We start from the raw sequence: 18,076 nt of genomic DNA, 5'->3' as shown, positions 1-18,076 counted from the left end.
TCACAGCCTGCCCCTGGCAAACACTGGGCCTCTGCTTCGGGAAGCCAGAATGTACAGTCCAAAGTGGGAAACAGCAAAGCAAGAAGACACCCCCTGCAAAATATGTTTAACATAGGCTCTGATTTGCTGAAGGATGCTTTCCAGATGTGCTCTCCAGTAGGCTGCCGGAGAAGCAGGGCTAAGGTAATTTTCTAAAAACAGAAAGAGGAAAAATCTGTTTTGTGTCGCTGTTCCAGAAAATTGCCATTCCAGTGCTCTTGCTTTGTCATCGCAGGGCTGATCTGGGCAGCATGTTTTTCTAATTGATTTTATTCTGCATAAAACGTTAGCGGTATTAACAAACTTACTGATATTGAGTCATTTAAAAAAATATGTTTTTCCCCCCTATCAATGCCCGGGAAAACGTAGCTTTTCTTAAAATGCTTTTATTCTATAAGCTCATATGACTGAGAGGTTTCAAGTAACACCTCAGGATTCCTGGCTTCGGACTCATCAAATTTGTTTCGGTCAGACTTACAGCCCTCAGTTACACAGATTAACCTGTTCTAAACACATACTTCGTTTTACTGCACTTTGCAGAAACCGTGTTTTGTACAAATTGAAGGTTTGCGACAACGCTGCATTGAGCAAGTCTATCAGCACCATTTTTCCGACAGTATTTGCTCACTTTGTGTCTCTGTGTCGCATTTTGGTAATCCTTGTAACATTTAAAACTTTTAAATTATTGCTGTATTTGTTATTGTGATCTGTGATGTTATTATTGCAATTGTTTTGGCATTTTTAGCAATAAGGCATTTTTAATTAAGGTACATACATTTTTTTAGGCATAATGCTATTGCTTACTTAATGGACTGTGGTTTAGTGAAGCATAACTTTTTTACGCTCCGGGAAACCAAAAATTTCGTGTGACTTGCTTTAAAGCAATATCCACTTTATTGCAGTGGTCTGGAACCGAACCCGCAATGTGTCTGAGGTCTGCCTGTATGTAATATAAGGGCCAGCAGAAGATAAAGATATATGTTTCTCTGTGTCGAGCTTGCTAGATGTTTTTGTTGCAAGGGCTTCCCATTAGAATGGACCAGAAATTGGGGAGAAAAGATGAAGGGATGTGAAGTAAAAATGTATTGGGCAACGTGTATTCCAGGTTTTGAGCGAGGTGCTTTATATAATTGTCACTTAGGTGTCACAGCAACCATTTAAGGCACCTCTAGATACCGTTGGCCCCATTTTCCAGGTGAAAAAACTGAGGATTGGAGATGTTAAATACCTTACTAAGGTATTTAACCATGGAAGGTAGGGCTGGGATTAGAAACAGATGCGTGTCACTCCCAGGCCTGTCATTTTTGGGCTCCTCTAACTGACCCATTGAGAAAGCTTTCAGAAACTAAATGGCTTGAGTTGAAAACCAAGACTTTAAACCCCTAACATTCACGTTGGATTCAGAGAAAAATGCCAGTGATTTCTTACCTGAGCAGATTAATCAGTGGATCCTGTTCCAAGTTTGAGTTGCTAGTGGATCGGCAAGTCTTGCCGTCCTGTATGGGCAGTGGTGTTGGTCCCAAAGACTCCTTAAGAAAGGGGAGCCTCATTCATTGAGAAACTCACCACCCTCTTGGGCAGAGTCTGTCTGCACCCTCTGGCCCCTCCTGAGCCCCAGCATTGCAGGCAAAGCACTCACTGAGGCTGTGAAATCAGTGGAACCTTAGGAAGAAGGCTCTGAAGAAAAGCTGGTCAGACGGTGGGAGGCACAGAGCAATTAGACACTTGACGACTTTAATTCAATCCCAGGGTAAAGTCCAGCACCCTCCTCACTCTCTCCTTCCAGGGCTGTTACAGGCAGTTGGCGATTCCTCTTCCAGTGAAGGCCCCTCTGCCACCACTTACCATGTGACAGTGAACAGGACCTTAACCTCTTTGGCCCTCAGCTTTCTCGCATGTGAGATGAGGGGATCCACTGAAAAGATCTGGTCTCTGTACTCAAAGGAAACCAAATGCCTTGGCACTAAATCATGTGTAATGGTGGAATGGGATCACGGATGAAAATAAGAATGCTTCAAAAACAAGTGGATTTTTTTTCCGCTAGTAGCTTCAAGTGTCCAATAGACTGTCTTTCTGAAGTGGAAGGGAAATCCAAGAGCTAAGTAGTCAAGCATTGTGTTCAGGAACTCTGGTTTATTAGTGTCAGAGCCTGGATCTCTTTCAGGATCTCACAATTCTTTGTCCAGGTCTCCATTCCAGCAACCACACAGCTTGTATCCAAGTATGGGATTTGCCCTGGGGAAAAACAAAAAACATTTAAAGGATTAGAATAATCCACGATGAGTGAAACTGGGCACCACTAGTGTGTTTTTTACCTGTTCGCCATAACACTATTTTCCTAAAAATGGTAACAGAAAAAGTAGGTAAATGATTTCCCCCCCACTGTCAAAAGACCATCTGCGGTTTAAGACGCGCCTAGATTTTATCATTTTAATCATTTTTCTATTTCCAGTTAGCAGCATGCCTCCTTTAATATGATATTTTCTGCATAAACCACTGTTTTCTCTTCAGCAGATTTCCTAAGGCCAACTTGGCATTTGCCGGCCTTTTTCTTCTCTTTAAGGGTGGGAAATTTCTCTTTCGCAGGGAGATACATTTCTACTTTAGTGCCTATTCATTTTCTAAGAGAAAAACAATCAGGTTCATCACTGCTGTCGTCATGGAGATTTCACGTCTCCAGAAGAAATGCAGTTGTGGAATTTCTTTGTTAATCCCACACTGGCCATGTAAGCTTTCTTGTTTGCATCACTGCAGCCCAGGCGGAGGAAGCCACTGAAAAAGGTTACGGCGTGATTCTTAACCCAGGGTGGGCAGGAGGTCGTGTGCAGGGGGCGGTCCTGGGATGCTGGGGCTGGTTGGCAACTGGACAGATGAAGGTCTGGGGCTCACACGACCTACTAGACGCTTGACTCCCAAGGCGCCATGACCTTAGCACACCCACAGCCCACCTCACTGTCTTCCTTGCAGACTCTCCTCTCCTGGGTCCCCCTCCACATTCCATGGCACCACTGTCTACTGAGCTGTTCACACCCTGATTCTGCCCCCTCCATTTTGCGGTCTTGACCTTCATTCTAGCAACAACCACCATTCAGGGCATCCTCCTTCCCTCCTCCCCTTCTGGCCCTCAATTCTCCGCTGGCTGCAGCCTCCAACACCATTGTCCCTCCTGCCTTTGGCCAGTTTCCTGATCCTGCTCTTCTCATCGCTGTTAGAGCAGGGGGGACACAGAAGAGGTCTCAAGCAAATCTTTGCTTAATAACTGAGACACCCAAGAGTCTTCCTACTCTGCAGATCTGCTCATGTTACTTCTCTGTTTAAAATCCTTCTGTGACTCCCACTGCTTTCAGGATAAAATCCAAACTCTTAGGTCATTCAAGGCCCTTGGTGATCTTGCCAGCACCTTCTCTTTCACTCAGCCATTTGCCTCCCATGGTCCCACCATCTCAAGTGATCGACCGACAATTTTCTGGATGATGCACGTGTTAGGTGTAGTGGTTGAGAATGTCCTCCAGCTCTGGAGTCCCACTGAATGTGGTCACATTCCAGCTCCGGCACAGAGCTCTACAACCTGGAAGGAGTTACTTAACCTCTCTTTCCCTCAGTGTCTCCATCTGTTAAATGGGGCTGATAGTATCACCTACTAAGGTTGTTGTGAAAATTAAATATGTGAGTACATGCCAGACACTTAGATCAGTGCCTGGCAGGTAGAAACACTCCGTAATTATTAAGAATATGGTTACTTTATCACATACTGCTTCCCTCTGCCCCGAGTACCCTCTTCCACCTTTTCCTGAAGGATCCTAGCTCTCCTCCAAGTCTCAGTCTCAATATTACAGCCTCTCAAGCTGTGGTTTCCCTCTCTGTAAAATTAGGAAAACGAAGTAATAGCCCTTACCTTATTAGAGTTGTCAGGGAAAAATATAAAGTGTATGAAGGCATACCTAATATATACTAAATACTTCATTCACGTTGTGTTATTTTTATTAGCAGCTTTTCTTACCTTTTATCAAGAGCTAGCCACTGTAGTATTATAATCTTTTTACTTGTTTCTCTTAGCTTCTAGATGGCAGGTTATTTGAGTTCAGGGACAGGGAACTTATTCATCGTTATTATCACAAGCACTTCGGTGAATGGAGCGGGCAGGAAGTCAGAGGCTTTGTCAATACATGTAACCATTTGCACACGTTGCTTTGAGAGATTTCTGTGGGGAGAGATTACTGTGCTGCTGGGATGTGAGGATCTTTGGGGAGGACTGTTTTCTCTCTTTGGAAAATACTGGAGACTGGAGGTTAATTTACGACACCATTTCACGTGCCATTTGACACAAAGGGAGAGGAAGCCTGTCCTGGAAGAGCTGGGACTCAACTCCCAAGACCCGACACATGCTTCATCTCTGTGATTGACGACACCATGCTGGCTTTTAAAGAGCACTGTGCCAGTAAATATGTAACAACTGGTTCTCCAAGAACAGCACAAGACCCTGATTTGTAGCACTTGCTGATTACCATTGGGTAAATACTCCCACCAAGGCCACTTTCAAGCTACCACTGTGATGTTAACCAACTCGCAAAATTCGTGAAAAGGTACCAGTCTGCCCGTAATGAGCTGGCTCCAGGAACCACTGTATAAACTTCTTCTGACGTCAGTTATTCTATCTGTAAAATGTGAATCACAGAAAGTGGCCATCCTGTCTCCAAGCATAAATGGCAGGGGGAGGTGGGTCAGAGGTGAAGGAAACAGGGAAATGTTAGTGCTTTAGCTGTGCTGCACGTGCTCACGATTATTTTGAAACTCTTGCTGTCCACTGGCTTGGTTTTGTCTTAGGACCGGGATCTGTGCTGACAATCTTCTCTCCAAAACCAACCTGTCTGGGGTGATGCTCAGAGCAGTATATCTAGTTTTATCCTCCCAATCAGGGTTATGTTCTCTGCAGCAGACTGACTCAATTAGCCTTTCAATTCCAGAGTCCAGTTGTGAGTCAGTTCTGAGGTTGTTAAGTAAAATGACTCTGGTGGCATTAGCCTTGCGCTGGAGGGTAGTATTCCGCATCACGGTGCTGTTCAGTTAATAGTCTGCTCAAGAGGCTACGAGAAACAGGAGACTCGGAGACGGCGCGACCTTTCGACCATCTCTGCGGGGCAGCTGGGAGCGCGGGGCTGCCAGGTCAGAGAGCTGATCAGGTTGTGTGCGGAACTGGAGTCGCAGCTGCCTGAACCACAGTTGGCCTTTGCAAAGTTAGTAGCCCAATGCCATGAGGTCATTAACTTTCATGACCAGGGAAACTCTTCTGAAATTAACACTCAATCCAAGCTGGATGCCGTTGGTGCCAGTTGAGTAAGCCTGAGTCACCTTTAGGGATTTCCTCTGAAAGATAAATCCTTTAACCAGGCTACAGAAAATGGACGGGTTTTATGCCTTTCAGTGTGTTCAGTTAGAGTCAGAAAACACCAACTAGGCTTAGACCGTGGGAGAGATCCCGGCACGTACACGGGCATACGCACGAGCCTCATTTGGAGAATTTTGCCAAGCCACTTAGCTTCAGCACACGGCCCTGATTGGGAAGCGTTCTAAAGGGCCTGTCTGAGGAGTGTCAGGTGCTGTGCAAAGAAGATAAAGCAGAGCTTCAACACCTGCCTCGGGGAGTCACCGTGATGGAACCAGGCACACGACATATGGGGTGTACAGATTGGCACAGGTAGGGAAGCTCAGACACGCCTTGTTTACAGGGGTTCAAGGAGAGACCAATCCCATACGAACCATCCTTTTCAATGTGCTGTGAACTTAGATAATTTCATCAGGCCTTTTAATCCCCTTCCAGTTAAAGTTGTAGGAAAGGGACACGGAATGTGCATCCTACAGGCCTCTTACAAACCTCTGTGTTCTCCAGACATCCTCCATTGTTCAGCTCCACCCAGGCAAGCTTGCTTATATCATTAAGGATGCTAAGTAAATACAGTTTCTTGGGTGGATAGAAGTAAAAACAGCTCTGGGTATGTTGGCTGGCAACTCGGGTGAGCTGAAGGGAAGAAAGCTAAGACAAACGTCCATTGTGTCCCGTAATTATCAGATAATTTAAATTCTCTTGAAGTCCATTGTGTTATTCACATAGAAACAGAGCTGTGGTCTGCTCGGATGACCTCAGAGGTGCCCCAGCTATCATTCAGGATTTCTCCAACAATATCCTCTTTAGACTGAAAAAGAGCCAGTTGGCCACAAAGAGCCCTTTTCCTCCCCAGACCGGTGTTGTCTCTGGCCCTGTCTTCACTTCTGCACCTTCCCCACCACCCAGGTCTTCTGGGTGGACTGCGCTGGCCCCTGGAGGCTTAGCAAGCTGCAGACAGATGCTTTGCTTTGATCAGTGGACCCCCTACACCCAGTCAGACAGTGAAATTGCACCCTGAGCCAGCATCACCCTGTCCCTTTTGCCTTTCCCTTCAGTTCTGGAAAGGCGAGCGCCTCCTCAGTATCACTTGGCTGGAATAAACCACTGCCCCCTCCCTGGGGTGGTGGCTGAGAGATGACTTAGATGACAGATACACGTATTTTTTAAAGCCACGAGTAATTACAGGAGCAGTTGGGCTATAGGATCCTGTTTTGATGCCAGGGACATGTTTCTGTATAAAGTAAATGTTTTCCCAGTGTGGACCTCCGGTGAGCGTGTGGAGAAGCACATTTCCTAAAGATGCAAATAAGTCTAGTCAGAAATAAATATTGAATGGAAACTTCAAAGCATCTAGATTTCTCCAGCTATAGGCCCTGAAGTCTTCTCTGCAAGGCACCCACACAGGAGGGCGAGGGGACGGTTAGGGGCGCGCATAAGAGAGGATGCTAATATTGTAAGAGTTCACGTTCTCTGTATTTTTTGGTGTGGAAAAAGGCCTATCAAGGAAGGAGTAAAGAAAAGTTATGTCTGTCCAGAAGCTTAGGCTATTTTAAAGCCTATTCCCCACCCCCTGCTTTCTTCCTGTTACAGATCTCGCCTGGCGGATTTTTTTACCAACTGCCATCCGGAGTCAAGGTCTGTCAGCAGCTGCCTAAAGGAAAACTACGCTGACTGCCTCCTCGCCTACTCGGGGCTTATTGGTAAGACTGGGGAGACATGGGATGGGAGAAAATGCTGGTTTGCAAATACTCAGACTCCTTCCATTGTAGCCTGCCGCTCCGCATGGATGTAAAAATCTCCTAGGAATGCTCTGTGCTGGTGTTTTGATGTTGGGTCCTTTAGGACTCGCCTCTGAAGAAGGGGGGAAGAAAAAGGAGGAAAATGGATGCAATGGATGCGCAAAGGCAGGAAGCGGGGATTATTAAAGAACTGGAAGGCAGCAAGTGTGAAGACCTGGGAAGCGTCTCAGTTGGAGAACTGACCTCACAGAACAAAAGTAGGGGGGAGGGCTTCCCTGGTGGCGCAGTGGTTGAGAGTCCGCCTGCCGATGCAGGGAACAGGTTCGTGCCCCGGTCCGGGAAGATCCCACATGCCGCGGAGCGGCTGGGCCCGTGAGCCATGGCCGCTGAGCCTGCGCGCCCGGAGCCTGTGCTCCGCAACGGGAGAGGCCACAACAGTGAGAGGCCCGCGTACCGCAAAAAAAAAAAAAAGTAGGGGGGAAAGAGTGGTTATGGAAGAGGAGAGCAAGTCAAACCAAGTTAATTGAATTGGGGAACTTTGGAGAGAGGGAACTTGGAAGTTATTCAGGCTGGGGAAGTCAGAAAGGCTGTTTTCCAGAAATGGCCCTTTGGAAAGAAAATCCCTGAACACTGGGGGTCCTGCTCGCCATTAATATTCTGGGTAATTCAGCTCCTCGTGGGTAGGGGGTGTTTCGCCTAATTTTTTCCCCCTGAGAACAGACATAGCAGAAATAGTGTTTTCTGTCTTTCAAGACCTAAGGTGTTAGAGGAACCAGGTTCTTGGCATTCAGGGGAACAGTGCAAATAAATGAGGCACCAGTGTGAGTCAGAAGAGGGACAGAGAGAGGCAGATCTGTACCCAAGGATAAACAGGGGCAGCAGGAGGAAAGGAAGGGCTCTGGGCACCAGGGCTGCAGAAGCCTTGGTGGCAGGGCTCGCTCACGATTGTCGTTTGAGAAGCAACAGGTAATGAAGGCTGGGGAAGGATCAGGGAAGTCACGGTTGTCAGAAGCCTCATGGCTCAGCCAGGGTGTGAGCGCCTGCCAGGATCACACAAGTCACCAGGCAGAAAGAAGTTCCCACCAAGAGTGACAGCACAGACCAAATTCTTTGTCACCAGAGTGTCTTCAGCAAGAGCCACTGGGAAAATCACTGACTGTACTTAACGCAGGGATGTTGCAGGTGCCTGCACACTCATCCCAACTTTTTTTTTGCAGGGATACCTGTGCTCTCGGGTAATACCATTCACCAGCTGTTGCCCATTCTCATGGATAGGTCCCATGAGCTTATCTCCCTTAAGTCAGCCCTCCAAATTTGCATTCACTCTCCCCTTTTCTTAAATAAGGTAGTCCCTAGTAGGATTATTTACCAACTATGGAATTACAGGTTTAAGAAATAGCTGAATTAAGTAAGGAGTGCTCATTGTAAAGGGTTTTTTTTTTTTTTTTAAATACAGAGAACGCAAAGGAGACAATGTTAAAGATGTACAGCCCCACTCCAGGATCTAATCACTATTTACACCTCAGCCCGTACCTTCTAGGTGCACGTGCTCATGAAATACTCCATACGGCGCCAAGCCTCAGGGCTGCCAGGTGTTTCTGGCCTGAGGATGATGAAATCCTCATTATTTAAGGGAATAACTGGTTGAGACAATGCATTCTGTGCACCAAAATTTATTTCTCCCTTGGGTCCAGCTCTTTCCCTCCACTCTGGTCATTGGGTTCTAACTTCTGTCAGGACAAAGCTTGTTCCTACTTCTTCCAAATGTCAGGGATCCATTCTGGTGCCAGGCACACAGTGGGTGCTTAGCAGACATACTCTAACCTCTTCACTCAGAGTTTGGGGTGCCCGTTCCTTTCTCACCCAAAGTTAGAAGCTTCTCTCTGCTGTGGGTTGACATTTTCATCCCGAGGTATAATGGGACATTATTTAGTTCAAGTCAATAAGGAATGTAGGACAAAGAAGATATGCCCTTGACCCAGCAGAGCTTAAAAAGAATTTTTTTTTCTGTTTCTGACCCAAATATATCCTGTGGCTCACTGGACTTGACAATTACTTCTTAATTCCACAAACTGTATAAAAACAGAAGGCTTCTTGGCATGAGTAGGCATTGCCTGGTGTGAGCCACCCAGGAGAAGACATTTGGGTCGTGCTAAGTATAAACACATTGTTTATTTGTGCCAGTACAGAACTCATCAGAAGAACAATGAATACACAGGAAGACGTAGGCAAGAGTGACCACCCAGCATTTCTTTGAGGGCTTTTGAGGACTCTTAAGACAATACTCTAGGAGCCATTGGCTTAGAGAACTTCCATTGTTTATTTCCGATTCCATCACAACTTGGAACACTGAATCAGTTGAGCGTCTAGTGAGCAGCGGCCTCTTGTACACGTCCAGAATGTGGGGTAACCCATAAGGGTAGCTTCTAAGCTTCTCTGGGTTACTCTGAAGGAACCTATTGCTTCCGAGGGAGGTAGAGGCAAAGTCCTAAAAGGATTTTTTAAGATGTGTAAAACCAGCTCTATCTATTTATGAAGATTAATGACGTTTTCAAGAAAATGCAAGGGATTTGGCAGCTTATGCATTCTAAGTTACTTCTCCCCTACTCCGTGACATCCATACCATTTGTGCAGCGAAAAACACCCTAAGTGCAGCTCAAGGAGTTCTGTTAGAATTTTTTAAGTAAATGTGTAAATTATTTTATGTGCTCAAGATAAATTGCCAAGAAAATGCACTGTTTAACCTAATTTTCCACTCAGCAAACACAGTGTTTGTAATTATCCACGGTGCATCCACTGTCAGAGAAACATTTGTTTCTTTTTAGGCTCTAGGAAAGTTTATACCATCACACAAGAATAAAACGCCTTGTTTTTTACTCTTCTAGGTACAGTCATGACCCCCAACTACATAGACTCCAGTAGCCTCAGCGTGGCCCCCTGGTGTGACTGCAACAACAGTGGAAACGACCTGGAGGAGTGCTTGAAATTTCTGAATTTCTTCAAGGACAACACATGTCTTAGTGAGTTTCAAAAACAACAGGCAACAAACACACAAACGTGTTTTCCCCTCTAAGTTCAAGCTGGCCCTTTGTGTTTCTTGTGTCTGCCTTCTCTCTCTCTCTCTCTCTCTCTCTCTGTCTCTCTCTGTGTCCGTTTTTTTCCTGATCGCTGCCAGTGAATCCAGCTCCTTTTGGCCTCACTACGTAATGCAGCGGGGCCGGAGCAAGTGATGAACTAGGTGCTGCTAAGACGGCGAGTCCAGAGGCCCAGAAGAGTGAGAGATGCAAATAACCAAGGGTACATTGTGTGGGAAAGAACATTTCTACCCACAGTTGAGATTTTGATCTTGGCAACCAACCCCAAGTCAGTTCCAGCAGTTCTTAAAACCTAGTCAGAATATACAATGTGAGACGCTCAGACAAGTTAGATGGGGGTAGGCCTCCAAGGGCTCTCTGAGAAAAATTAGAATGTTAACATCAATAGCCCCCTGGATGTTCAGGGTTGGCTCCGAGGAGAAGCAACGGTTCTTGAGTGAGATCGGCTGGTGATGCAGCCAGGAGCTTCAGGAGGTCGGTTATCTCCGGAGATGAGCTGAGCCGGGGATGGGGGGCGGGCGCTGGGCTCTGCTTGGGAACAGTACTGGTTATCATTGCAGGGTCCTTTAGGCAACTTGCAAACATGTTTCCCAAAGGGAGAGGGATAGAGAGAAATGTACGGGTGTGAGCGATGGGCCTCATCAGGTGAACTGTGTAAGCACTGTGCCAGGTCTCCCTCCTGTCCACCGAGATGTGCACGCTCTAGGCGATGATCCAGCTGAGATGCTTGAATACCTTATTCGCATTTTGCGGTGGCAGCCACCACTAATTTATCGGGTGCCTGCTCTATGTACAAATTCAGTCTGTGAGAATTGTACCGTATACATTGTCGCACTGACTGTAACCTGCACCTAGGAGATGCGGGTGTTACCTCCATTTCACAGTTGAATAAATGGCTGGTACTCACCTAAACCAGCCATGCCAGAGATAGGATCCAAAGCCCGAGTTCCTTCCTCTGCAGCCCCCTGTGCCCTGAGGGCTTCTGTGTCAGGCCTGATATTGAAGGGCCTGATGGACAGGAACTCGTGCCCGCACATCGGGGACCAGGTATGACTTCCCAGTGGGAAATGCGGACCAAGGTTCACCTACCCCTCTGAGCACTGTGCCCTCAGCTGACAATTTCTCCATGGTGCTCTGAGTGATTTCTAAAGAATTAGCAAACTATTTACTGCACGCACATGGGAAAGCTTTTAAGTGTTACTTCTAAAACCTCCTCAGTTGTTTCTTCTGTTGAAAAGACAAACCTTAGTGATTTGCTCCGTAGGTGCTTGGCTATAACCCAATGCTTTGATCATCTTAAAACTAAAACAAGCTTTTGGACACTTAAGTGAAATTTAAACCCATAAAACTAGTCAAAAGTATGGAGACATTTGCCAAGACATTGGGCACCCCGTGGAACTACACCTTAAGCCTTTTATTTGGTCTTGACTAAAAAAAAGAGAAATATATATAAGCACACGCACGCACACACACACACACACACACACACACACACACACACCCTCTTTTTCACATCCTGCACACTGTTCTGGCAGAATCCGAGTTTCACTGAAGATAAAGCAATGACAACAGAGGTCAGTGTGAGAAAAAAGATTGTACTCACTTGGGCTGGAAAACCACTGCCTCACAGAGAAATTCAAGTTGTCCCTGCTTAATAATATTTTGGTGAAGGGGATAATGGTATCTTATTGTTAATGACTTTTCAATAAAAATAAATGCGTTTGGTCTTCGCCGGTGACCAAAGCCAGCCAGAATTTTTCATAGTCATTCCATTTATACTTTGATTAGATGGAGCACAGCCTATCAAAGACACAGGGCTGTAAATTCAGTCTCTTGCAACAGGCCCTAGAGTAGAAGGAATTGGAATATGTAGATTCCAACCCAAACTCAATAACCCAATAATTCTGCTCCCTGCAAATTAACCAAAACCCTCCAATTCCCCTATCGTGAGCATGATTCCAGCCTGTTGTGTACTTCTGGTAATTGGGGAGGAGACAGTTATTTTCAAGCCAAAGTACATGGCTGAGGTGAAGGGAAGAGAGCGGAATGGTCTGGGGGCAGAGATGAGACATCAGTTACTGTCACTCAAGTCCTTTTTCAGGTGCTACCTTCGCCTTCCTGGGCCACGCCATCGAAACTCCAGTTCCCCGTTCCCATCCTGGTGCTCCCTGAACCCCACCTCTGCGTCATCTTCCTCCAAGCATTTCTCACCACCTAATGTATTATATACTTTACTTATTTGCCTCCCCAACCAGAATGTGACCTCCACGAGGACAGGGACTTTTGTCTCTTGTTGCTGTCATTGTTGTCCCCTGCCGATGCCCAGCACAGAGCGGTGACTGGCACTCAATAGATGTTCCATTGACACTTGAACGAATGAATGAGCAAGTGGACAGTCTTCCCAAATAGCAAGGCAAACACGCTAGAAATCACAGACAGTTTCAACAAGTGACATGGGTTTCCTGAATCTACATGCCTTAACAAGAAAAAGGAAGGTTTTGCTGTTTTCTTGTTGTTATCCTGGGTCATTTAAGGAAACTGGTCCCCCAAGTACCTCTTTCTTTACCTTCCTCCCACCCGTTAAGCCATGTCACATGGATGGGAGCATTAGAAGCATTGATATTAATTTGAAGCGGTTTCTTACAGCCTAAAAAATGTCGTTTTAGAAAACAAGCTTCCAATTTGCTGAACTTAAAGGACAACAATTTTAGAACAAAATGTCCCTTCTAAGAGGAAGACTAGGCTTAAATTATTCTGTCTTGTATATCGAAAAATGCCAGCTAAGAGTCATATATTAAAAATTTACACATTCAGGTCCCAAATGGAAGAGTTTGATATCTTATACGATGAATATGAAATAAAAAATTCCTAAATCCATGCCAAATCCCCAAGGACCTGATTAAAAACTGTTTTTTATTCATCTTAGGGAGGAGAACAACACACATCCAATTTACTTGTGACATAAAAACAATCTAATCCCATGAAATTGTAATAGGATTTTAGAAGTTTTACATTTTAAACTTTTCATTTAACAGGGCTGCTCCTTCCTAATTATGCAGATTTTGTTTGGACAACTGGGAGCAAAAAGGGAAAAAATAATCTTACTTAAATTTTCACTATATATTATTGATGAGGTTTGGGATAGATTTTTCTTTCAAAGAAACTGGCTGCGTTTGTACCTTGAGCAATGCTGGGCTCATAGTAGGTGCTCTGTGGTAGCGAATCACACTTTTTTGCTGTTTGATTTTACTGGCTGCCAAATTTCTATGAATGCCACTGAGTTACCCCAGTATCATAATTAGGGATGTGGTGCTTTAAAAAAACACTAAATAGACTCCCTCTTTCGAGAACACCGGAATCACAACTAACTGCTGAACGATCATCGACAGGAAGACACTGGAACTCACCAAAAAAGATGCTCCACATCCAAAGACAAAGGAGAAGCCACAAGGAGACTGTAGGAGGGGCGCAATCACAGTAACATCAAGTCCCATAACCGCTGGGTGGGTGACTCACAAGCTGGAGAACACTTATACCACAGAAGTCCACCCACTGGATTGAAGGTTCTCAGCCCCACGTCAGGCTTCCAACCCTGGGGGTCCGGAAACGGGACGAGGAATTCCTAGAGAATCAGACTTTGAAGGCTAGTGGGCTTTGATTGCAGGACTTTGACAGGACTGGGGGAAACAGAGGCTCCATGCTTGGAGGGCACACACTAAGTAGTGTGTGCATTGGGACCCAGGGGAAGGAACAGTGATCCCATAGGAGACTGAAGCAGACCTACCTGCTAGTGTTGGAGGGACTCCTGCAGAGGCAGGGGGTGGCTGTGCCTCACCTTGAGGACAAGGACACTGGCAGCAAAACTTCTGGGAAGTACTCCTTCGTGTGAGCCCCCCCAGAGTCTGCCATTAGCTCCACCAAAGAGCCCAGTAGGCTCCAGTGTTGGGTCGCCTCAGGCCAAACAACCAACAGGGAGGGAACCCAGCCGTGCCCATCAGCAGACAAGTGGATTAAAGTTTTACTGAGCTCTGCCCACCAGATTAACAGCCAGCTCTACCCACCACCAGTCCCTCCCATCAGGAAACCTCCACAAGCCTCTTAGATAGCCTCATACACCAGAGGGCAAAAAGCAGAAGCAAGAAGAACTACAGTCCTGCAGCCTGTGGAACAAAAACCACATTCACAGAAAGATAGACGAGATGAAAAGGCAGAGGGCTATGTACCAGATGAAGGAACAAGATAAAACCCAGAAAAACAACTAAATGAAACCAAGATAGGCAATCTTCCAGAAAGAGAATTCAGAACAATGATAGTGAAGATGACCCAGGACCTTGGGAAAATAAATGGAAGCAAAGATCGAGAAGATGCAAGAAATGTTTAACAAAGATCTAGAAGAATTAAAGAACAAACAAACAGAGATGAACAATACAGTAACTGAAATGAAAAATACACCAGAAGGAATCAATAGCAGAATAACTGAGGCAGAAGAACGGATAAGTGACCTGGAAGACAGAATGGTGGAATTCATTGCCATGGAACAGAATAAAGAAAAAAGAATGAAAAGAAAGGAAGACAGCCTAAGAGACCTCTGGGACGATCTTAAACACTGCAACATTCACATTGTAGGGGTCCCAGTTACTGCTAACAGCTCTAAAAGAGGAAATGGACAGTAACACAATAATAGTGGGGGACTTTAATACCTCACTTACACCAATGGACAGATCATACAAAATGAAAATAAATAAGGAAACAAAAGCCATAAATAACACAATAGACCAGATAGATTTAATTGATATTTATAGGAGACTCCATCCAGAAACAGCAGATTATACTTTCTTCTCCAGTGCGCACAGCACATTCTCCAGGATAGATCACATCTTGGGTCACAAATCAAGCCTCGGTAAATTTAAGAAAATTGAAATCATATCAAGCACCTTTTCTGATCACAATGCTATGAGATTAGAAATCAATTACTGGGGAAAAAAATGTAAAAAACACAAACACATGGAGGCTAAACAATACATTACTAAATAACCAAGAGATCACTGAAGAAATCAAAGAGGAAATCAAAAAATACCTAGAGACAAATGAAAATGAAAACACGACAATCCAAAACCTATGGGATGCAGCAAAAGCAGTTCTAAGAGGGACGTTTATAGCTATTCAAGCATACCTCAAGAAACAAGAAAAATCTCAAATAAACAATCTAATGTTACACCTAAAGGAACTAGAGAAAGATGAACAAACAAAACCCAAAGTTAGCAGAAGGAAAGAACATCAAGATCAGAGCAGAATTAAATGAAATACAAACAATGAAAAGAATAGCAAAGATCAATAAAACTAAAAGCTGCTTCTTTGAGAAGATAAACAAAAGTGATAAACCATTAGCCAAACTCATCAAGAAAAAGAGGGAGAGGACTCTCATTGTAGAAATTTCAATTAGAAATGAAAAAGGAGAAGTTACAACCGACACCGCAGAAGCAACTCTATGCCAATAAAATGGACAACCTGAAAGAAATGGACAAATTCTTAGAAAGGTATCAACTTCCAAGAATGAACCAGGAAGAAATAGAAAATATGAACAGACCAATTGTATGGAGACACAAAAGACCCCGAATAGCCAAAGCAGTCTTGAGGGAAAAAACGGAGGTGGAGGAATCAGACTCCCTGACTTCAGACTATACCACAAATCTACAGTAATCAAGACAATATGATGCTGTAACCCTCAGAATGGGAGAAAATATTTGCAAAGGAATCAACGGACAAAGGATTAATCTCCAAAATATATAAACAGCTCATGTAGCTCAATATTAAAAAAACAAACAACCCAATCCAAAAATGGGCAGATGTCCTAAATACATATTTCTCCAAAGAAGACATACAGATGGCCAACAGGCAAATGAAAAGATGCTCAACATCACTAATTGTTAGAGAAATGCAAATCAAAACTACAATGAGGTATCACCTCACACAAGTTAGAATGGGTATCATCAGAAAATCTACAAAGAAATGCTGGAGAGGGTGTGGAGAAAAGGGAACCCTCTTGCACTGTTGGTGGGAATGTAAATTGATACAGCCACTATGGAGAAGAGTATGGAGGTTCCTTAAAAAACTAAAAATTGAATTACCATATGACCCAGCAATCCCACTACTGGGCATATACCCAGAGCAAACCATGATTCAAAAAGACACATGCACCCCAATGTTCACTGCAGCACTATTTACAATAGCCAGGTCATGGAAGCAACCTAATGCCCATCGACAGATGAGTGGATAAACAAGATGTGGTACATATATGCAATGGAATATTACTCAGCCATAAAAAGGAACGAAATTGGGTCATTTGTAGAGACGTGGATGCATCTATAGACTGTCATACAGAATGAAGTAAGTCAGAAAGAGAAAAACAAAGATATTAACACATATATGTGGAACCAAGAAAATGGTACAGATGAACCGGTTTTCAGAGCAGAAATTGAGACACAGAAGTAGAGAAAAAAATGTATGGACACTAGGGGGTGAAAGCGGCAGGGGTGGGGGTGGTGGTTTGATGAATTGGGAGATTGGGATTGACACGTATACATTGATGTGTATAAAATGGATGACTAATAAGAGCCTGCTGTATAAAAGAATAAATAAAATTTTAAAAAGAAAAAACAAACAAAAACACTAAATAGTTGCTTTTAGTATAGAATTTTGACACAAGCATTTTCTTGGAAGATGGAACAGTGACTGTGATTCCAAATAACAGGTCTGAGTATGGCTTTCAAAAGGCTCGACTGATGTGTGTTTCAGGGTAAGGATCTTGCTCCACACCTGATACGTGAATAGGGACACAATACATATTTGTTGCACTTAGAGCATAGCTAAGTGTCCAGCTCAGGGTTTAATGAATGAATGAATGTTTGAGCACCTGACCCATGGCTGGCTTTCAGCGTGTGGAGGGTGGATGGATAGATGGGGTTGGTTCACAGAAGTCCAGTGCTCTCATCAGAATTTCTAGTGTGCTTCTCTGCCTTCATGTAGACTGTCTGTTACATTTGCTGCTTGACTTTAAAATTGGATTTCCTCCTGTTTTACTGCAGAAAATGCAATTCAAGCCTTTGGCAATGGCTCAGATGTGACCGTGTGGCAGCCAGCCCTCCCAGTTCAGACCACCACTGCCGCCACCACCACAGCCTTCCGGGTCAAGAACAAGCCCCTGGGGCCAGCAGGCTCTGAGAATGAAATCCCCACTCATGTTTTACCACCTTGTGCAAATTTACAGGTAAGAGCAGGGGCCTAACTCCCTGTCGGTGCTTACTTCTGAGGGGAACACAGGTGCATTTTCTGAAATGCATTTAGAGATGGAGGGAGAATGATCGAATGCTGCTCAGGTTTGAGTCTCAAAAGTGCATTTTTAACCATGAGAGATGGAGACTGTGATGTTCTCTAGAGTGGAGAGAAGGATGGGCTCTGGAACTGACTCTGCCATTGACGAGGGCTGGGGCTTTGGTAGGTTCAGTCTCCCATGGGGTCACTGCTCCTTCCCCTGCGTCCCGATGCCCACACTACTTTGTGTGTCCCTCCAAGACTGGAGTCTCTGTTTCCCCCAGTCCTGTCAAAGTCCTGCAATCAAATCCCGCTGGCCTTCAAAGTCTGGTTCTCTAGGAATTCCTCCTCCTGTTGCTGGACCCCCAGAGTGGGAAGCCTGACGTGGGGCTCAGAACATTCACTCCAGTGGGTGGACTTCTGTGGTATAAATGTTCTCCAGTCTGTGAGTCACCCACCCAGCAGTTATGGGATTTGATTTTACTGTGATTGCGCCCCTCCTGTGGCCT

At 44.8% G+C, this 18,076-nt stretch overlaps 1 protein-coding gene across 2 annotated transcripts in view; it reads left to right on the top strand.

The window, feature by feature from the left end:
- GFRA1 (GDNF family receptor alpha 1) overlaps nucleotides 1-18,076 on the top strand; it is a 201,319-nt gene that overhangs the window by 157,612 nt on the left and 25,631 nt on the right. For both annotated transcript variants that reach the window (XM_024756076.1, XM_024756074.1), the window contains 3 exons: nucleotides 7,013-7,122; nucleotides 10,047-10,181; nucleotides 17,342-17,523. In XM_024756076.1, the coding sequence (XP_024611844.1) occupies nucleotides 7,013-7,122; nucleotides 10,047-10,181; nucleotides 17,342-17,523 (427 nt within the window). The remainder of the gene's footprint in view (nucleotides 1-7,012; nucleotides 7,123-10,046; nucleotides 10,182-17,341; nucleotides 17,524-18,076) is intronic.

This window comes from Neophocaena asiaeorientalis, unplaced genomic scaffold, assembly GCF_003031525.2.
Source record: "Neophocaena asiaeorientalis asiaeorientalis breed wild unplaced genomic scaffold, Neophocaena_asiaeorientalis_V1.1 scaffold85, whole genome shotgun sequence".
Lineage (NCBI taxonomy): Eukaryota > Metazoa > Chordata > Mammalia > Artiodactyla > Phocoenidae > Neophocaena > Neophocaena asiaeorientalis.
This window is presented reverse-complemented; position numbering and strand designations above follow the sequence as displayed.